Source organism: Passer domesticus, chromosome 4, assembly GCF_036417665.1.
Source record: "Passer domesticus isolate bPasDom1 chromosome 4, bPasDom1.hap1, whole genome shotgun sequence".
Classification (NCBI taxonomy): Eukaryota; Metazoa; Chordata; class Aves; order Passeriformes; family Passeridae; genus Passer; species Passer domesticus.
In genome coordinates, this window is record NC_087477.1 from 27,169,724 (window position 1) to 27,192,430 (window position 22,707).

General features: G+C 39.5%; 1 protein-coding gene across 3 annotated transcripts in view; it reads left to right on the top strand.

The window, feature by feature from the left end:
- Window positions 1-22,707, top strand: part of SLC10A7 (solute carrier family 10 member 7) — a 146,174-nt gene that overhangs the window by 108,020 nt on the left and 15,447 nt on the right. For 2 of the 3 annotated variants that reach the window (XM_064416738.1, XM_064416740.1), the window contains 3 exons: window positions 4,518-4,683; window positions 7,580-7,631; window positions 9,160-9,233. In XM_064416738.1, coding sequence (XP_064272808.1) covers window positions 4,518-4,683; window positions 7,580-7,631; window positions 9,160-9,233 — 292 coding nt within the window. Of the gene's footprint in view, window positions 1-4,517; window positions 4,684-7,579; window positions 7,632-9,159; window positions 9,234-10,404; window positions 17,058-22,707 lie in introns of those variants that run through there. The other variant, XM_064416739.1, reaches the window with a different exon arrangement.

Here is a 22,707-nt window from a genome sequence, read left to right on the forward strand (position 1 = left end):
AAGAAGAGATGTGGAAAAATTACAGGACTGTTGAAAATATCTACCCTGACTTAAAGATTTTCAAAAGAAAATTTTGTATTTTAGACTTCATTGCATAAGTCTGTTGCTATAAGTAGTAATAATATTAATTAAGAATGACTTAGGAATCTTGCCCTAGAAGACAAATTAAGTAAGGTAACTGCTGCATTTAGGTGTGGTGATAATCCAGCAGTTTTAGCTTGTTTACTCATGCGTTTGAACACAAGGAAAAGGTGACTTGTGTTTCTTTGTTGAGATGGTAAAGCCCCAGGTGGTTTTCCCAGGTGTTTAGAAGAACATACCAATACACAATAAAAAGGAGCAGAAGTGCAGTAAAACCACTATAAATTCTGTTAAAGGGGAGGTCAGTCCGAAATAATTGGAAATTATTAGGAATTAGGAAAAATTTATTTTACAAAATGATGTAAATACCATGTAAATACCAGAGAGAGACTCTTGTGTATAATGGAAACAGAAAAGGTGATTCTTATCCATTTCCTTGGGGGTTTTGGGGTTTGGACTGTTTGGGTTTGTTTTTTGGTTTTTGGTTTTTTTTTTCAATTCTTGGGTTTAATAAACAAATAAGTTACAGATGTAGATAATTTTTAGAAGATGTACTGCATGACTGATGTCAGAAATTATTCCACTCCTTAACTCCTTACAAGGTTGGGGGGGGAGAGCTCCTTGCCCTATTTAGTTCAATTAATAATGAACATTAACGTATTACATTGTTTATTGCATTTTTTACCTTGTGTGTCCAGCACTTGATCAGACAGGTAGAAACAGTCTAGCTGTATTTTACTGACAGATTCCTCTGGGCATACAGTGTGACTGTTTTGAAGGTACAATTAGAGAAGTGAACAGTTTTTTTGTAACACACCTACTGCTATTTTCATGTGTGATTTAATAACAGATGAGCACTGTTTACCTGCTTTCCTGGAACAGCAGATCATGTTTCTTTGCCCAAGGATGTTAAGTGAAATAAGCATTAGAGCAGTGAGCCCGTTTGCTTAGGAAGGTTGGTGTTTAGACAAGAAGGTTATGGCAGGATACAGAGCAGTCTGCAGGAAAAATACTGTGGATATTCTGGTAGGAGAACTAAATTGAAATGGGGACACTACTGTTAACTCAAGTGTAATTACATTTCTTTGTTGTTAAAAATTAAATCCTGGGCAAGAGGAAAGTTTGAGCCTGAAACTGTGTTTTGAAGCAAATTTGAGCTGATGCCTTTCCAAAACCTTTGGAGATTGCCAGAATGTAGTCTTCAGGAGGTGCTTGCCTGCTGGACACATTTATGTTCTTTTATTGTGTGTCTAACTTTTCTGTGAGTCTATCAGGCAAATTATTTCTAAAATATCCCCTACTCCGAAGCTTTGCTTCTCTCCCGCTCTTTTCTCCACTAAACTGCAGTTTGAGGGAAGGATTCACCTTCATGTTCTTTCATGTGCAACCTCTGGGTCAGCCTTTCCCTGCTCTTTGGGGCTGGCATTTGAATCTGCATGAAAATCTTTGCAGAGCATCACTACCAGCATCACTGCTGAGCTCAGCCTTGGCCAGGGCTGGATCCACCTCGGAGCTGGCACTGGCTCCACCAGTCACGAGGGAAGCTTCTGGCAGCTTCTCCCAGGAGCCACCCCTGTTGTCTGCCCCGCTACCAAACCTTGCCACAAAACCCAATACATCCCCTTTTTGCTCTTTTCCATCAGTGGGATGCATCTATTTTGGATACCAGTTGTTTATATTAACATTCAAAAATGACTGTGTTAGCTTTCGCTGTATTTCAGACAAATGAAGCTTTTGTATTTCAACCCAGGATCTGAATGCATGTTGTCTTTCTTGTATTTGTGGCATTTATGATTACTTCACTACAAATATTCACGATTTTGGGGTTTTTTTGTAGTTTCCTGTTTACCCTGAAAAGTTATAGAATTGGGTTAAGAATTAAAAGGCTTTCAAAGCATCCTTGTCCTGAAGCACCTCTGCCAGGCATGAATAACAAATGGATTGTTTTTCAGTCAAAGTGAATCAGCTGACATGAGCTTCTGTAGGGTTATATTTCTCCCATCAAGTTATACAAGAATTTAGGTTGCCTTGAATCAGTGATTATAGGCTGAATTGACCTCTGGAATTACAGATCATGTTGAACCTTGTGACAAGATAAAAATGTATGGGATTCTGTGTTAGAGAAAATGTATTTTATCTGTTTTGTGCACATTTAGTATGACACTGGGTTGATTAGATGATTTCCTGAAGCCACAATTTAGTTTTTCAGGGTCTGACTATGTAATGTAAAAAAATATATAATATGCAATAAGAAGCTGTACTGGTATTTATAGTTATTGATTCACAAAAATTCCAGGATAGAGAGAGGTGGATATTTAAAGAAGGTATCACTCAATAGAAGATTCTAAGGAAATACTTGCAGTTTCCTTTTTAAAATGTTTTTTATTTCTCTTCTCTGTCAGTCAAGGATAAATATGTGTATAATGTTATTATTGTCATGTCTGTTATAATCAGACCCTGAACAGAAACAGGGTTGTAGTTTTTGTTTTAAATACTTCTACTAGAAATTATACCATGGTATAGTGAGCCATCATTTTCTTTTTCAACATCTCGTTACTTTCAGTATAAATCTTCTGGAAGGACCATAAATTAATAGGTGGCCTTAAGTAGTTTTTCTTTTTCCCCAGTGTGACAATTTAAGGGATAATAGGATTTTTTTAACTTTGTTTAAAAAAAAACCTGCTCACTTCAGAAGGGAAGGGCTTTACTTTTTGCTTGTGATAATTACAGTCCCAAATTTGCTCAGAATTAGACTAATCTGAACTTCCCATTAGATGTCTTTCACATTGGTCTCTGCATGTCTTCACTTTCTTGTGTCTCTTTTATCAGTGCAGTGTCTTATTCCTACCCAGTGGCTGAAGGAGTTCCAGTAGAGGCTCTTTCAGAAGTCTGGCCTTATATTTTTTGTTATTTTCTCTCCTTAATATCTGACAAGTGTGACATTTTAAAGTTCAGTGCTTTCACTGGGGCATTGAGCATTCCCTTAGATATTTTCCTGCAAATTTGTGATTTTTCATCAGCAGGAAGCCCACAAGTGCTGGGAGGTGAGTGCTGATCTTCAGCCTGCTTCGCTTGGCATGAAGCCCATGTGCCAAAGTTTTAGTGTGTGCCCTGATGGAGTCTCACTGCTGTGGTGGCTGGGATAGCTGCTCCAGGACTTCCCTGCTGAGAGGCTTGCACACAAGCCAGGAAAGCAATGAGGAAAACTGAGAGCCATGAGGAAAACGGAGAGCAGCTTAATTCCATGGCTGTGGCATTTGTTGTGTGAAAGGGTCCTATGGTAGCAGTGGTGATGATGGCCTGATATTAACCTTGAATACCTCTAAGATTTTCTGTGTTATTGAACCAGTGGTGCTGATGTTTGCTAGCAGCACCACTAAGGGAAGGTCACGAGACACCTTTGGAGCCCTCTGGCAGAAGAGCTTCAGGATCCCAGGCTGTGATTTCCAAAAGAGTGTGGTAACAGAGAACATCAGGAGGCCTCAGGAGAAATTAGGCAAGATAATGTGATTGCTGAAAAATTAACACAAGTTGCAGCTGTACGATAAAAGCTTTAAAAAGTTTTTTCAAACCATATAAAGTAAACAGAAAAACTAAAAGCGACTCCCCAGGCAGGACTAAAATAGATGCATTGTATCTGGTGAGGCTTAGTGCTGTGGTATTCAGCATAATTTGAACGTTGAGGTTGCTTTAAAATTTATAGTTGTTTCTAAAAAATTCTTGAAAAACTGCCTCATATTCTGTTTCCTGAAAGTGCAAAAGTTCTGCTAAGTACAGTGGGTTTCCTTGTTTTCATGTGTTAATTCTGGTATTCTAAAAGCGTGCAAATGGCATTTGTCTTTGGATTTACAAAAACTCCAGATATTCAGAGTTTGAATTATTTAAACTCCCACAACACATGCACTTTTGCTTTTCAAGCTTGAGTTATAATTTAATTAAAAACTTCTGGTGCATCGCTAGCTATTTAAATATTAAAATGTTCCATGGATCACTTTCGATTATCTACCGTCATGAAATTCCTGAAGATGTCAGATTTTTAAGATTCCCAAAGTTGCACTTGGAATTGTCTGTTGATGCAAAGGGGACTGTGATAATTACATACATCCATTAGTATCAGCAGAGGAGATAAACTTTGGGGAGGCTTAATGGGCATGTCTCAGTGACAGCTAGCAAAGAACATTTGGCATGATTAAGGATGGATTTGAATGCACTTGAAAATATACTCTCATTATGGACGCCCAGTGGAAGTTGCACTACAAATGTTAAATTCCCCAGAAGAAGAGTTGTGTGGCAGGGAAGCTTTGAAATCCACTGTGGCCGTCATCCAAATTACTCTCTTCTCTTTGTGTCTTTCCGCTGTCAGATTCACTTTGTGATGCCCAACTTGGCTCCCTGCATCTTTGAAAAGGGACAACCTGTTGGTTTCTGTGTTTCAGATTGTCCGAAGATACATCAAGGACTGGCTTGAAAGGAAGAAGCCTCCATTTGGTGCTATCAGCAGCTGTGTGCTCCTGATGATCATCTACACGACGTTCTGCGATACTTTTGCCAATCCAAATATTGACCTGGATAAATTTAGCTTGATTATAATCGTGTTCATAAGTAAGTTCAGCCCTAAAGTCACTCTTTTTTTTTTTTGTGTTTCAGGTCTGTAATGAGCTACATGTAGTGGGGGAGCTGTGGGGGTACTGGCAAGGTGTTAGAGTTTCTAAAGCATCTAGTGAACCAGATTGCCAAACTTCTTAGGACCTGGATGCATTTAGGGATTTGAGTAAGCATTTAGAGAGGAATGAACCCTGCTATTTAGGTGTGCCTGAGGTTGCTCTGTGGCCCTTCCTTTCTGAAAAGGCATAGTAGTACTTTACAAAGATTCATTGGCATTCTGGTTTTGCCTTCTTTGTTATTGAACAGCCATAAAATACACAGATGTCACATTCCAAACAGCCACAAAAAATTTGGGGTTGAGCTGTTACTCAGAAGCACTGTTATAATTTTTAAACTGCTCTTCCTTAACATATTATAAACCTAGAAACTAGTTGGGAGTTTGAATGTGTTGATCTGTTTCTGTGTATGAGCACATTTCTTAAGAGTTTCTTTTAGAAGCACTCAAGTCATTCAGCCTTAAATAACATCCACGTGAGAATAGGCTGCTGGTATCCCTGCCATCAGCTGGAAACACGCTTGCAGATCCCTCCCTCCCAGGGAAAGGCAGTGCTGTACAGGCACCGTCTCCTCTCCCAGCAGGGAATTCCCATCTTGCTTCAGACTGTCCACAGACAGGAGTTTCAATTTGCATGGAGGAGAGGTAACTACAGTATGCTTCAGTATAAATCACATCTCATACTCTAAAACTGTAGATTTCAAGAGATCACACCATCACCTACTTTGAGTTGTGTGTCTGGATATGCTTCTGTCTAATAAAAATAATGTATCTTCTACAAATCTGACCTCTACTAAAGCCAGTAGGAAATTTGCTCCTGCCCTTTGTGCATCAGATCTTAATTCTGTCCTAATTGTGGCTTTTCTTTGGATTATGAAACACTATACCTGTGTAAAATAACACATGGAATTATAAGTGGTACAATATGAATGTTTTATTCTGAAAGCAAAGGTGTAGGAAGCAATGCTATGGAGCTTTTCTTCAAAATTAAATACTTTGCACTGGCACCCAAGAAGGACCTTGCACTTAAATCAGTGCAAAATTGTCAGCAAAAAAGAATGGTACAGAGATTTTAAACTCAAACTTAATGTGCAGAGAAACTCAGAATGAAGTAATTTTATGGCACTCTGCTGACCACTGCTTTGGGGAAAAAAAAAGTATCTTTTTTATTTCAAGAAGACATGTTCTTCCTAGAACAGTTAAAGTATAGTGTTTGCTTCTGCTGCTTTTCTTGCCCTTCATTTCTCTTCACGACAACTCTGTACTTGTGCCATGTGGAATGAAATGTACCATTTGCTGTGCAATACACTGAAAGTCATATCTACCTGTTCATTGCCAGTGTGCATAACTGGAATTTCTTAGTAAGAACATTAACATAAGCATTGGAACTACTTGGAACATACTAGACAATTGGTTGGGATTTTTTTCTGGAATATTTATAAAACCAAGGAAGTTTTGGTGATGGGTATGCACATTGTACTCTCTAAGAAATTTCTGTATCACCATTGGATGTGTCAGCTGGATGTGTGTATTGTGTTACACCAGGAAGTGAAATCAGCACGAGTTTGAGGTGAAACTGAGTTTGTTATTCTGCTGATTAATGTTTTTATGTAATTTTTATGCTAATATTCGAGCCACAGCAAAATATTCACGAGAAATAATTGGTAGCAACACATGCTTATTGCTTTACAGAATTATGTGTAATAAGGGATTGGTTTTTTCTGTGCATATTAAATTAATGTGCTTCGTTGGAGAAAAATTATAATTCAAGAACAATGGATTGCTCCTTTAGTTCATGAAGGAGGAATTAAGTGCATGCTGAGGTGACATTTATACATTCTAGGAAATGTATGTAGGAGAATAGAAAATGTCAATGGTAATAGCTAATATCCCTGCCATGTTTCCCTGTTGTAAACTGGGGTCAAAATCAAATGCATTGTCTTGACTTGCACTGCCCTATGGGGCATGTCAGCATTCACAAAATTTGCAAGGAGTAGGGAGAGGACCCACCCCAGATTCTGCTGCAAGTAAAAGCCTTTCCCCCAAAACCCACAAACTCAGAAAAGGCCTGTGCAGTCACAGGGTCTCTCCTTCAGCCTTGTGGGGATTCCCCATGCTGATGTTGATGCTTGGTCTCTGCAGCTACTCGTGGAAGCCACCAGCTGCTCCTTGTATGTCTGCAGTCCAAGGGTGGGCTCTGTGCCCCCCAGAGCCCCTGTGGGTGTCAGCAGAGCTGGCAGAGAGGAGCTCCCCCTGGGATGCTCACAGCTACCTGCCCTTACAGAGCTGACTGAGCTGGAAGGAAATGTCTGACACACAGTGCCCAGCCCAGGAATTAGCCTTTGTCTCAGAGAGAATTCAAACACCTATGATGATCTTCTCTTCCTCTCCCCATGAATGATCATGATTAATATACCCAGGGCTGGGAATGTTTTTTTGGATCATCCTTACGCACTGTGCTTTCTCCTGTAAAATAGCAAGTCTAAATGCCCAGCAACCAGAGCATGTCTGACAGATTTTATGTTGTCAACCCCATAAGCAAACCTTGTGCAAAGAGATGTGCAGCATATGCACTAATTCCTGCCATTCATCGTGTCAAGAAATACTTGATTCAGAGGATCTACCCCAGGAAGAACTTGTGCAGCCATAGCATTAATTCTGGCTTCCCTGGATACAATGGTCTGTGTTGTTCTCCCAGGCACTCTTTAAAGGTTGTCTGTCAGTGGCTTTCTATGGATAGACTTGGTCCAGCCTCGTTTCTGACCTGCAGTATGGAAACAAAAGGCATGGACGTGGTAATTACAATTGTGGTCTAATTTTAACTTTTTTCTCTTTCAGTATTTTCTGTTCAGATGAGCTTCATGTTTTTGACTTTCCTCTTCTCCACAAGGTAAATGAATATGCTGAATCCCAAGCTTTGAATATTTCTTTTGTGTGATATCTTTGGTTTGAGTGACAAAGTTTATGCAAATGTGTAAAAGCAGGTTTCTGAATAGGGGTGACCTCATTTTAGTATTTCATATTGTCCTTACTGCATTTTCTCTGTTAGAGCTTCATAGGCTAAGAGAGCAGGACCTGAATTCTGTCCTTTCTTGTGTGTTAATTACAGAGTTGTTAAATCTCAATCAATCACTGCTATACCTCATCCACTGAAAAAAATGGATTTGCACAGATGTCACTGAAGGTATAATTTGCCCTGCAGACATGCTGATGACATATGAGAGAGAGAACTCAGTTTGACTTTTTACATCTCAAGATACATTTGCTGTGCTGGCAATTCACTCCTCTCTATATATGTCAAATTTGCTACATTTGTATGGTGATTCCTAAAAGACAGCTGCCCTGAACTAATGTTTGGTAGAGCTTTTTTTTTTTTTTTCTTTTCTTTTTTAAAGTATCATCCAGGAAGGGCAATTGTAAATTCACTTCTCAAAAACTAGTATTGTAAGAATGGTGTTAGCCAGTGACTCAGGGCATCACTGGTGCTGGTTGGAGTAGCCACAGCTGTCCTCTCACTGAGGCTTACTGGAATATTTGTTTAGCAGCACTCTGCTGAAAGGGGAGTGCCACAATACAGCAGACTCCAAGCATATGCTTTGTATAAATTAAACAATATCCATAAGGGAGAATCACAAAGAAGGGTACAGTGTCTTAGAGCTACTTAGGCTTTTTTAGTGCCACAAGAAAATTTCTCTGTGACAAGATCATATCCTGGCCTTAAAAGGCGTTTTTAAATAACTTCTGGACTGCTAGACCTAACCTGGGGGGAAGATATGCCCCAACTATGAAATGTAAAATGCCAGTAACCAATTCAGTATGGTAAATATTTAGAATCTCATAGAATTACTCCTAATTTAGAGCAAAGAGTGATCCATTGGCCAGTCATATCTCTCTCTCTATATACATATATATGTCATTTTCCCACCCCTCCTGGCCTTAGTCCCAATGTTTAAACCCTTACATATAGTTTTTCTCTGAAGTGGAAGCAAACTCCTTAGTGCAGACTCAATATATTGTCCAAATTGAGTATTTTGTTACTGTTCCATACTAGAAAAAGAAATAATAGGTCATTTTCTCTTCTTTTGTGGAGGCAAGTGTCTCCTGCTGTGACATTTTTGCGTGTTTGACAAAATAAACTTGGCTGGAATAAAGTTGTGTCCTACACACCGTGTCTTCAAAATTTCTAGCTTTCACAGGGGAGTGTATTCATTAGAGAGCTTGCCACAACAGAGAAACAATTCTGCTTAAAAAAAATAAATCAAGCACTACTGTTCATTTATGGGTGGAATTATTTCTGTCACCAGACTGATCAAAGTGATGTAAACATGTATATGGATCCTCAAAGTAATAATTTTGATAGATGCTGTTTTAAGAAGGATTTTGCTATCAGAGATTATTAAAACTCTTTTGTTTTGTAGGAATAACTCTACTTTCACACCAGCAGACACAGTGGCTATCGTTTTCTGTTCCACACACAAATCCCTCACCCTGGGTAAGTCAGGAGATAAGCTTGTGAGCAAAACAACAGTAACATTCATGCCTTGCTGTGTTGAAAAAAAAATGGTAAAGTTGCTGGTTTTTCTGCCTAAATGGTTTTGGTTTTAATGTGACAAGTACTGCTACCAGTATGACACTAATAGTAGGACAATATTCTTGCACAGGTGAAATTAGTGCTTCCTACAGGGCAGAGAATACAATCTCCTCAGCTGAGATTTTAGTAGTTGTAGAGTAAGACTGCCTCATTTGTGGAAAGCTGTATTTTTCTTTGTGTTCTGTTGCCTAATCCAATGCTGACAAAATTTCAGGTTTGTTTCTGAAGACATGGCTAGGTGCATCTGCCCAGTATGACAGTAAAACTTACATCTAAAAGCTGGGATGTACAATTGAAAATCAAAGGACATAGTGTATTCAAAAATCACAAATAGACAATACTCTTTTGCTTAGCATGAGCCAAATGTATGTGTTGAAGTCTGCAGATGCTTTGGATAGCTTTCTTTCTTGGCATTCATTTATCAAAACATCATAGAGTTATTTGTCACTTATGACCCCATAGTGATAATAGAATGTTCTGATGGGTATTCAGGAAATACTGTTAAATCAGAAATGCTTACAGCCACTTGCTGCTGGTTCATCCATTATGTTCAGTCAGGAACACAACTGGTTTTCAGATTGTAAAAACAGATGTTTGGTAAAGCCCATGTGATTGAATATCTGATTCTTTGCAAGAGTGTATCTGTGAAAAAGGAGCACAGCTAGTGTCAATGACAAAGGTAAGAGCTCAGCCTGAAACAGGGAAAGAACAAGATGGGACTTAGATGTTTTCCAGGTTGGTTTGATAGAGCAAAATTCACCTCAGGGTTCTTTGCTTCAGCCAGGCCTGTGCTGCAGAGTTGTTAGCAAGTGCCTTTGAAAGTGTGTGGGAAGTGGGGGAGTTTCTGGAAGACAAGGAGAAGTCAAAGAAATGTTTCTTTTTACAGTGGAAATGAGGAGGGGATGAGGAATTATAGATCAGTGAGTTTTAACTTCATTTTGTAGAAAACTACTGAACCAAGTAATGAAATAAATTATTTTAAAAGTGTAGGGAGAAGAAGGGAATAAGTAACAGTGTCATAGCTTTGTCAAATCCATAGCATACTAAACTAACCTACCTTCCTTTCACACAGGGTCCTGTGGGTTGCAGAGAAGCAGCAAAAGTTGTGTGGCTTGAGAATGTTATGATTTTTGATATTTGCACAAGGTTTTGGGCTCCACAGTTCAAAAATTATGTGGACGAACTGGAAAGAAATGAGAAGAGAGTGCCATGAATGATCATAGACCTCAAAAACATGACCCCAGAGATTGAGGCAGTTGGCATTGTTGAGGGAAGATAACTAAAATACTGCAGTGATCTTCAAATGCATAAAAGGAAGAAAGTGACTCTGTCACAGTGGACTTTGTAAAGGGAAGGACTTTGTTACAGTGATGATGATTTAAGCTAACAATCAGGGAAACCTGTCTAGTGTAAAACAGTTCAGCTTTGGAATATGTTGCCTATTGATGTCTTCAATCTCCTATCATTGTAGACAAGCCTCAGATGGGAATTAAATAGTGGAGTTGATCCTGCCTTGGAGCAGAACATAGATTAAATGACATTGGTCTTTTCCAGCCAAATGTTCTATGAAACTGAGCTTGGACTAATAAATGAGCTTGTATTTGTGGAAAGCAACTGCACACATAAGTCATAACACACTGCTGTGCTTTCTGTTTGGAAACGTATGAACTTAGGGCACAACTGTGATACTACAGAAGAAAAGCTGGAGAAGCTGGTTGTGTTTAACAGCACAAATGTGCAAGTTTCCCCTTCTCTCCCCAGAGAGAATAGTTTTATATATGCTCTGTTGCATATTTCTGCCAGCTTGCCATGACACTAAGAAAATAAGCACAAAGCCTTTTTAAATATTTAAGTCCTAAAGGGGCTTGCCATCACCCCCCAAAAAATGAGGACTGTTCATTTCTTTTACTCACTCTACCAAGCATCCTTATGCAGCCTGTCTTGACCTGACTCTGTGACACAGCTGAGTCAGTTCACTTTTCTTCTGCTACTACACTCTCAATTTTTTATGTTATTTTCTTTTTTAGAAGAACTTAGTTTGAAGTTCCTAGCTCTCTTGACCTTTTGGCTCCGAATTCCAAGTTACTGCTCATATTAGCATGGCCTCATGAGCCAACTTTTGTATTCTGCAGCTTTCTTCGCCCAAGTACACTGGCAAAAATACTTTGGCCACCTTGACTTCAAGGATTCCTGCAGCCTCTCCCCAGTTATAAATACCTTTTTCCCCTAGTCCAGATATCCCATGTCTAAATGTGCAGGTTGAAGTGAACAGGTAGACAGTGGAACATGGTACTGTGGGGCTGTTTCTGAGCTGTGGACTGTTCTGTCAGCTTTGGGGCAGACTGCTTTTCAGTCATCCTGGGAGAGGAATGGGGAAATGCTCCTTTTGGCAGCCCCCTAGGAGCCTGTCCTTGGTAAGCCTGAAGTACCTGCTGGTTTTGTGTGCACCCCTGCTCCATGGGTGTCCAGGTGTGCCTGCTGTGTATCAGACTCCAGCTGGCTGAATTTGGAACCATTGATATTTTATTCTGTTTGGTGTTAGTAGCAGTTCCAGATAACGTAGAGCTGTATAAAAACAAATCTATGTGAAAATAAGGAGTATTGGGTTTTACAAAACCAGGGTGTGATGAGGCATGTGCATGAGCTGATGATGCAAACAGATATGTTAACCAGAGCAGGCAGCATTTTTTCCTTCACTGAATGTGGGAGCAGAGTAGGTCCAATTAGTTTTTAAGGATTAGCTGTTTCTGAATGACACTTAAATCTTTCCCTGTCCACCCTGGTCTTCGTAGAAACAAGATAAACACAGGCATTTTGGCCCTTACTCTTTTGCTGTTCTGGCACATTTCTGCTTGTCCTTAGGTGTTTGTTATAAACTATGCAACAAAAGATCTTCTGCTCACTTATGTTAGAGAGAGCTTTTCCTTCTCCCTCTGTCACTGCAATGCCTGAAAGCACAAACACGGCTCTCATTTCACATCTGTTGTGGAGCTCTGCTTTGTTTGTCTTCAAGATTCCAGTGGTAATGTATAAATGACCCCCCAACACTTGTACCTTCGCTTTGAAACTGATTTCTCTCAGCTTGGCAGGTGAAACTCCAAATAGCTATGTCTGGCCCATTCCCGGGGGAGCTGAGAATGGCACCAACTAAAGTGGGAGAAGAGCTGACAGCTTTAAAGCTTTAGAAGTGGTAATAGGAGAGGCATGAGAAGACTTTTGTAAGTCACTTTCTCCCACACCATATTATGAAACCAACTAATTCCCATGCAGTGCATGCTCATGAGGCCAACTGCCACTTCCACTGTTGCATCCATGAATAAGTGCTTGCTCTGCACGGAGATGAGTGCTGTTCCCATATGCTGGGTCTTATTTTGTAGACAGAACAGTTGACACACTTTTTGTCTCAAAGATCAGAGTGCAGGGCGTGTTTGTGTAAGGACAAATTACACAGGTTAGGTGCCTTTGTGTTCCTTGGCTGGGAGCACGAGCCAGTACCTCTGCATGGAGGTGGGTGCTTCAGCAGGATTTTGAATAAAGGGCATCACACATGCAGAAAAACCAATGTTTATTTGCATTTCACCTAAAGAGTGAAGCAGGATATGAACTTGCAAGGAAGCCAAGATAAATATAGTATCCACAATGGCCTCTGGCATTTTCACCCCCACATTGTTCCCTTTCTCTCCTCCTCCCTGCTCACATATATGCATGGTACATGTGAGCACACACATATGCAGACATTTGATGCATGGCTTTTATTAGTGCATTTGCCATTGATTGATTAGTACTTAGTATTAGTACTTCTTCTATTGATTGATTGCAGATGAAGTGACTATTTGACCTTTAATTATGAGCCTTGCTATTGAAAATGACATTGAGCTATGGCTTCACATAATCCATCTGGAAAGCCCGACATGATGCCATTCCCTGGAGTTCATTCAGTGAGAAGAGAAGAGGCCTCAAGGAAGTGCAAAGCTATCACTGTGGCTCATTTAAAAAAATACTGCAGTTGTTGCTTGCACTTACACAAAAGTTGCAGCCAAATACAAAACATTATTTGATTATTTTTTTTCAGAGAGTAAATTGCTAGCTAGAAGTTACAACTCTGAAAGGAAAATTCAGGATTGTCAAAAATATATATTTGCTTTAATTCTTGATATTTACTATGTAAAATTATATTATCAGGAAAAATCATAGTACAAAGTTACCTATTTTGGCTACCACAAGGGCAAATATTAATATTGGAGGTATTATGAACAGCAGATTAGTAAAACAAAATAGCAAAAAGAACCCTACCTAATATTAAGATTGGGGTATTGTTTGTGATAGAGTATGTATTTTTCCTCATGTGGATTCAGCAATGTAGCAGTTCTCTCACCATGTGGCCCTTCAAGTAATACAATCAAAGTTTCTAGCCGACTAAATACTTTCAGGCAAGAATACAGTTCATTCTAGAAATAAAAGCCAAAACACCAACTTTCTTTTGTCTTGTTTTAATTTAATTCAAATTTATTTTTTTAAATACTTCGTTTCTTACTGCTCAAGTGTTTGAGCAATGGCTGTACTTGAACAATTCTTAAAAGGCTGATGTTGTGCACAAGTAGATTGATTCAGAGGGGAATGTCTGCGAGGGGTTCATCCAGACTGTGGATTAATCAGCCCCTGCCTTCCCCCGAGCTGCCCAGCTGCACAGTGGGACAGAGGGCATCATGCTGACATACAGCTCCAATCTGCTCCCAGGTATCTATAGTTTTCTGTCATGCTTTCTACAGATATCACCTTATAAGATTTTTCAGGATAAAAAATATACCGAAATGCTGTACTAATCCATTGTAGACTCTTTTTATTGTATGGTGATAATTACCTCTCTCCTTTAAATAGAAAAATGCTAAAATGTTCTAACTTGTGCTAAGATTAAAGGTGGATGGTTTTAAAAAGGAGGCATCTCTTAATCATTCTGTAATAGAAAGGTAAGATGGCAAAATCATGTGTGTTGCCCTAAGCGAGTATTGAGGCTATTCTCTGGTATTTTTGGAGTGTAGTGCTTTTTCTCTGCTCCTGGCAGAGAACTTTCCTCTAAGGCAGTTATTCATCAAGGTCCTCTGCCTTTCACATAAAGATATAGAAAATAATCCTGGTTAATTGCTCTCTGAAAGTTTTCAAGAGTAAGACTTTTCATGCTGTTTTTTACCTTCAAAATTTTCCCAGGATGTTGAACAGGAGACTTTACTACATTCTCTCATACCTCTTGGTGTTGGTAGTGCTTGAATTTGCATTTGTGTCTTTTACAGGCTTTTAGTCTCATTCCTTCCCCAGCTGTTTGATAGGGTGATGTAAGTAAAAATTATCCAGCTACCCCTCTGTCTGGAACTGGTGGGTGCTGTCCCTTGGGGCAGAAGGGAAGCTGATGGGAGGAGAATGCTTCAAAGAATGAGTGTCTTCCAAAGGCTGGACCCCTCACTGCTGCCCAGAGAATTAGGCACTCTCCCATTTCTCCTTCTGAAATCCCTCAGGAGTGGGTTTAGTGACTGCTAGAACCTTTCTTAAGTTTTGATACAGTGATTCTTTGGGCCAAAATGAAATCTTTTTCTCATCACTTCAGTCTTTGCCCAGCATTTGCTTGGAAGGAACAGCACGTTATTGTCTGGGCTTTTTTCCTCAACTCTGTGATTCTCCTCTCTGTCTCTGGAAAAATAAGAACCAAGGGATTTGTGTTACAAGAGATGACAGTGGGAAGAACAGAAGCATCTTGATCTACTGCACTTTTCTCATGTTAGCATCTTTCTTTTTAGGCAGGTGAGTCACATTTCTTAGCTTGGCAGTCTTCTAGAGCCAACTGGTTCTTACCCACCAGTGTTATCAGTCAGGTTATTACCAAGTACCTGTCATGTCTTCTCTCTCTTCAGCAGACCTCAAAAAATGCCTGGGAAATGCTGTTACCTATTTCTAGTACAGCTGCAAAACCATGCATAGCTGCATATATAGAATACAAGGTTTTATATAGATATATTTACTTATATCAGAATATTAGCAAGCTGAAATATAGACAGAAGATTTCTGTAACTGGAGATAGGGTGTTTCCAGCTTGCACACACCAATCACCACCTTGCACATGAAAGCATTTCTGCAGTACTTAGACCATTCCTCATGTGGGGGGACTGTCTGCACAGTAAGTCAAACTGACAGTTTTGGGTAGGCTGTGGTCACTGGGATCATCTGTGCCAGAGCAGCAATCTTATTTTCTCTCATTACTCATATGTGGCTGGCCTCTGTTTGCCTCCTTTGGAGCAGAGCATCCCTGGGTCTGAACTTTGCAGGGGGAAATGTGCTGGCAGGCCAGTCTGACAGTAGGAAATGGCATAATCTAGTGAGTTATGGTGGCTTTTGGGCACAAAATACCTGGCTCTCCCTTGGTTTTTTTAACCACAACTATCACAATCTAGTACATTTAATCTGTTGCAGTTAGTCAATTTTGACCTCTCTGTGATTCTAGATGGGGAAATACTACAGCAAATTAGGGAATCTCCTTTCCTTTCTGACCTGAAACATATGTTTCTTTGATTAGACCTAGAATGTGGCAAGAAATTCTGTACCAGCTCCCAGGGCTTCCTTTTCATCTGTATAGGTTTTTTATTAATATTTAGAAAGTTTGCCTGCAGCAGTACTAAAATGTGCATCAGAGGACAACAGTTGTTTACTGTGTTTGAACTGAAGAATCTCTCCCAGGAGATCTCATTCACTTGAAGTTTACATCTCTCAATCTCGACTTGCAGAAAGAGATCGATGAATAACAATTGTCATTTCAGAGTTGCACCTCTCCAATTATTTATTTGGTTGTGTGTCTTTCCAGAAGCACACATAATTGGATCAGACACTAAAAACCAGATTGCAGGTTTTTAATGACAGCAAGCTCATACCTCTTTATAATGAAATAAAAAAAGTAAACACACATATCCATCTGTAAAATGATAATGACACAGGAGCTCTCCCTCCCCACCTAAAACAGTTAAAGTTAATTTATCTGCTTTAAGAAACTGCATTATATTCAGCAGACAGCTGACAGGTTACCCTTGGGAAGATCCATGTTTGGACATGACTCAAGTTGGTTGTTTTTTTTTACCTCAAGCTGGCAGAGGCTACGAGTGTCACCCATACTAAAGCTGGTGACTATTGAAGATGATGTTGAGTCTCCCTGAGAGAGTTGTATCTACATTTGCTCTCTCAGTGCACCTTCTGGCAGCCAGTCTGAGCTGCTCACTCCAGACACTTCTAAAGCACTGGGTGCAAAGATGTGAGAAATCAACAGCAGCAGTGAAATCTGGAAATTTCCTATTGCAGGAGAGTTTGGGAGTCTGGAGTAGGGATCCAGCTCTAAAAGCTGCCATGACCACTGCCAGCACATAACCCTATCCACAGAGTTTTAGAATAGTAGATAGTGTCCCACAGGATTTCAAGGTGTAGGGAGTAGTTTTCTCAAAATGCCTTCCCAAATCGAGCAGTACCATTTTCAGGCCTCATTTATTCCTTTTTTTGGCTACAGAAATTAGATTAATAAGGGAAAAATGATAGGTTTTTCCTTTACGAAAAGAAGTGTTTTCCTGGTTTACTACGTGTATCGTGTTTTCCTTTGCATCACGGTTACTGGTGGAGAAAAAGCTTTAAAAAAATCTGATTAAAAGATAGTATGAAACAGTTTGGAGCATAAACATTTCTTTTAAGCACAAACCTTGCTTGTCTTTACAACATAATAAAAAAAACTATAAAACATTATTTGAATGTTTTTTGGTTTTTTTTATTATGTGTGTAGATATAATCACAACTTTAATACTGTGAAATCTTAGCCTCAGCTGTATGTGGAAAGGCAGTGGTGTTCAAGGAAATAATCAAATTAATCAAATCTCAGCTTTGTGGGTTTAGGTTGCTTGTCCATCTCTTTGTCCAGAATTCCTTTCATTAGTAGGTTTCCTGTACTAAACCTCTAAAAAGGGTTTTAAATTCTATTAAATTTAGCTTTGTAGCTTAGTTATTGATAGCAAATTTGTAATTCATTATCAATTTGCTGCCTGTGATTTGAGTAGGGGGTGTGTGTATGAAGAGTGATCGGGTATCCAAGCAATAAAAAAAACCTGAAGCGTGAGTGTGGGCTTACAGCTTGGCTACATCCACATTGTAGTGCCAAATTAAGAATAAGGCACATATGAAAAATGTCTTAAGGTGTTCAGATCATTCCTGAATTCCCTGTTAACTAATTCCTAGCACCATATTGTCAGCCAGGTGGAGGTGTTCTGGAGTCTCAGGCACCAGTCTTCAGTTGTTGGTGTTAAATGTTTCATTGTTAGCTGCTGGTAAGATTGCCTATGCTGTTCATTAAACATCACTTCCAATCTGAATGCACCCACTGAAGCCCCCCAAAAAGACAAACTGTACTTTCTTTCTCTTCCTCCCAGCTTTTGCTGTTTTATTTCCTTAAAACTTTGATGGTATCAAGATGTGCTGTTCCCTGGTAGCTGTACTTACATTGCACTTGAATTACTGATTTCTGTGTGAGTATAGTGGGCCAGTTACCTGAAGAAAAAAAATGAGCAAAAGCATTCAAAGCATATTAGGTTTTCTTCTTCTTCTTCTTTTTTTCCCCTAAATTCTTGTTTGAGTTACAGCAAAGGGAAAATCCTCTTTCTCATTAATTTCTCTTCCTCCTTTGCTTAAATATTAAACCAGTCCAGTTTCTTATAACATAGCATAAATTCTTGCATCCCACAGAACGGTATGGCCACTATGTGGCCACATCACTGATTAAGGGCAGAGCCTTCCCAGTAATTCTAGCCCTGCAAAGAGGTAAATCATTTAATGTAATGCAAGGGGATTGTTCTTTCCCAAAGAGAGGGAAATGTTTTTGAAGATTAGGGTCCACACCTCCAACGTGAGGATAGCCTCCAGTTTTCCCCTGCAGTTCTTCCGGAGTCTCTTTACACAAGGGACTGTGGGATGTTATCTCCCCCTCACATGTTTGTTTGTCCTACTCCATGAGCCTGGTTTTTGCTTTCTATTACACTTGTCAGTGACCTGAAATATGAAAACATACTGAAAAAAATTGTCTTTTTTTTTCCCTGAGAACATATTAGGCATGAGTCTTCTTCATACAGCATGTATGTGGGTAAAAGGGCACAATTCTCCCTGCAATATAATGTGATCTCATACTACATTGGAAGGTGCTTTCCTTGGCTGGAATGGGAATACTCAGTAGCCAACAAATATTTGCATTGTTAGAGGTTGTCAGGTATCATTTAGCTATCCCCATACCTGAAAAAAACTGGTCCTTAGGGAAAAGCATTTAACTTGAATTCACGGTGTGCTTTGGAGAGGGCGTGGATGTAGGAAAAAGATTCCAGTTAATTTGTCAAAGCATCTTTTTCTATCGTGAGCTCAGTAAGTAATAACACAGTCTGAATGAGGGCTAGAAACATCTATCCCTGGTTTGGCTTCACTGAGGACAGGCACAGTGTGTGACCTTCTGTCTCTTCAAAACTAACCACAGCAATGATTTGCCTGGGAAGAAACAGGGAGACCCTTAAGAAAGTTTCCAAGTGAGATGAGCAGTATCTTGCTGTTCTGGCAGCTCTCTGCATGAACAACTCTTTTCTAATCCTCTAAACTGGGCACTGACTGAATCTTACCAGCCCTTCCCAGCGTGCAGTCACTGGGCTCCACGCAGAGCTGCTCTGAAACTTAATTTCAGTCAAATTTCGGGTGCTCATTTGGCCTGTCTTTGCAGCATAAATTCAGACCCCCCCTGCTCTGGCAGCCTGGGAGAGGTTGAGCACAATATAAGCCCCTCTTTACAGGCCTTTTCTCAGATGAAAAAAGAAATAGCTGTTTGACCAATAATGTTCCTTTCACATCAGTCCCTGAGAGGATCCTTCAGTAAGAGGGTAGTGTGGAGAGCTTTAGAGAAGCTATCATCATGCACTTGATTCATTTTGTGTATTGCACTTGAAGATTGTAGCAATTGAGAGTTCTGAAATGCATCCACAAGTATAAGGGAGAGGTAAAAATTCATAGGCTAAAGCTTTTCTTCCAAGTATTTCCACTGCCTCTTGGTGAAAGTTCTTTGGCATTCTGATTCCTGAATGCCTGATCATTCCATAGCCCTAGGATGACCTCTCTGTTTTGCCCCAAATTTCTTTTGCTGAGAAGAAATGCTGCAGTGTTTTGTGATGTGGAATGTGTTTCAGTAATGTAGGCAATAAAGGTTTAGGATAAATTGTTTGTTATGAAGACACTGAAGGGAAAAAACCCATACAGTGAAGTATGGAAGTAGAGCACTAGCAATAATTCTGCTTTGGGTGTGAGAGATAATGGCCTGTGTTTCAGTGGTAATAAAAATGTTCTATTAAGTTCTCTGAACCCATTGCAATGTGATAGAAAACAGCAAATGATGAAACAGTGCTTTAAGGGGAGCTTACACATCCAGCGAGCATAAAATAAACATATTAAAATAGAAAAAAAAGCCCTGATTTCCAGTACTTATTGTTTTATCATTTCCATCATGGGTATAGGATAAAAGAAAACTCTTACTTGCTTGTTAGAAGAAGAAAGCTCCCACTTGAAGTTCTTACTTGGCAGATGTCAGTTGAAAGCTCTGCTAAGGAATATGCTGCAATGTCAAACTCTGTTGGGTAATTTTAGACAAATGTGTCATGTGTGACATGGAAATATGGCATGCTGTACATTAGTGATTTCCCAAGTGTTTGGATCAGGTAGTAATGTGCTGAGAAAGTGCTCTTTATCTCTCCACACTGTGTACTTGTATAGCAGTGGGGAAAGGCTTTTGGTAGAAATTACTTTAGTCAGAAAAAGAATCCATTTACAATATGTGCCTTCTAACATCTTTCAGACAATGCATTGTATTAAAGAGGCATTTTTTGATTAATGTTTTATAAACATTTTTCAGCATGACAGCTTAAAGTCCCTGTAAAATTGTAAATGCGTGCATAGTGCTCACTTCCATAAAGTCAAATGCCATCTCATAAAGTCTAGTTGGATCCTGTCAGTGACAGTGACACAGAATCAGAACCTTGGAGCATTAAAATTAATTTGCTTCATTTATATTACTGCAGTGATAGCTAGATGAAAAGAGTCCTATATTTAAATTATCTTTAAAATACCTTCAAATCTTTTAGGGTTTTTTATTATTATTATTTTACAGTTAACTAAATGTAGTGAAGTGCAGCATAATATTTTCATGGGCCTTTTAGGAAATGTGCAAATAGCAAAGGGGAAAGGAGAGGATGTGGGAGGCTGTACTGGGTGCACACTGGGGGAAGGATTAAGTAGCTTTCAGTTGAGCAAGTTATTAGAGAAGCAGCCCTTTGGCCAGGGCTGATATCCTACAGCCCTGGACCAAATATGAAGCTCCAGCCTTAGAGCCAAGCTGGAACACCCTGGAGCAATGGAGAGCTGAGAGGGCTTTCCTATGCTGCAAGAGCAGTGCTCTCACTCATCCTTGCTGCTGTTGAAGGTCAAGGATAAACAGTGTTTCCTTTGCTTTCCTCAGATTTGCAAAGTGCTTAATGTCTGGAAAAAAAGAGCTGAGTGAGGACACAAAAAAGGGAGAAAACTGCAATGTGCTCCCTGTCGCAGACCTGTGTTCTTCTCTCAGCTGCAGTGGGACTGTGATGTTGGTGCCCCTGCCCTTAGTGGAGCTGAGTGATTTTAGTGCAAGTACCCAAAACTTACATGGCTGCAATGAGTAGAATCAAAGGTCTTGGGAAGCAAACACTTCCAAGTTTCAGCATGGGAAAGCATGGGAGTGGAGGAGGGAAAAGGAGGAAGGGAGAAAACACAAATAGAAAAAGAGCCCCTGAACACCAGGGCCAAAGAGCAAGGAGGAACATGGGAACATGGGGGATCACTGGCAGGAGAAACATACCCAAACAAAAGGGAAATTTGGGGTAAAAAGCTGGGAATACCAATGATCTTGTTTGAAAGGGATACCTGCAGAACGATCTTTGGTTTTTCTCCCTTCTGCTGCTGCCCTCTGTAGTTCTAGTCAGGTGGAGTGCTGCTGTCACATCCCACTCCTATCTTTGGAGGAAGATGGGAAGCTTGTTAAACCCCCACTTTGAGCAAAGCAGACCAACTGAGCACCAAAGCACAGAAGACAACTTTGTTATTCAGCTCTCATGATATTTAGTGAGTGAGGGTCTTTGGCAGAGAGTTGAACCAGATTGCTGGAAGCTTGTAACTCCATAAACCACACCAGCATGAATGGGTGTTTGTGGCATGAGCCTTCAGTGTTGTTTTTCTCCCAAGTGTAGTGTTTATATATGTGTGTGTATATATCTATATATGAGAAAAATGTAGTTGGTTTTGTGTTTCATTTTAAAAGAGGTAGAAGTTTTCCCTAATTAGATATTTGCATGGGTTTTATATGTTTGGAAAACATTAACAGTCATACTGATGCTTGCAGCTACTACATATTGCTACTAAAAAGTTTAGATGGCATTTTTAAAAATAAATAACACTCATGCTGTTTAGTTTAGCTTTGTGGTAATGTTCCTGACACAAGCATTTGTGACTACACTATGGGGATCTCTGTCACAAAATATTTTCGGAGAGAGTTGCATACTGGCAAAGTTGGAATTATAAAGATCAGAAAGTGCATGAAAAGGCAACAAGGTTGGGTTTCTTTTCTTTCCATTAGACTAGTCCTTACCTGCAAAAATGATTGTCATTTCTTCTTTTCACCAGTTAGCATTTCCTGGTAAATAATAGGAACTTTAATTGCACATTAGTAGCTTCCAGGAACCTGTTGTTGTGACATGTATTTAAACAAGCTGTGAATTAAGAAGCTCTTTCTACCCAGTGATCTAATTATATTGTCATGCTAATTATAGTACTTTGTATTTATATTTGACAACTTTAATTTTCTTTTCCTAGTTTACAGAAAGAGTTTTCCTCTAGAGAATTTACCTTTTAAGCTGGAATTTCTTTTATTTCTTTCAGAAAATGTACAGTTATCTAAAGCATGTCTCAGTGACTTTGGATGCATTCTGTTCACGTCTCTGCCATTAGTTTCTGTGTGATCTTAGGCTAGTCATTGTAGTGTTTCTGATTCTCTGTAGGAGCCCTCTTCAGCTTTCTAAAATGTTTTTGGATCTGTGGATGAAATTGCACTACCAAAACACCAGGTACTGTCTTACAAACAGAAATACAGCATGTTCACAGCTTGGGACTCCAGTGTATTTTTCTGTGATTAGAAAATAGAAAAGGACCCACGAGGGTCAATTTGAGATGTGGAAACAGGCAATGAAACCTTTATCTGTTTACAAAAACAGTATGATGGGCATTTGAGGTAAAGTACGTGCCTTAATATAAT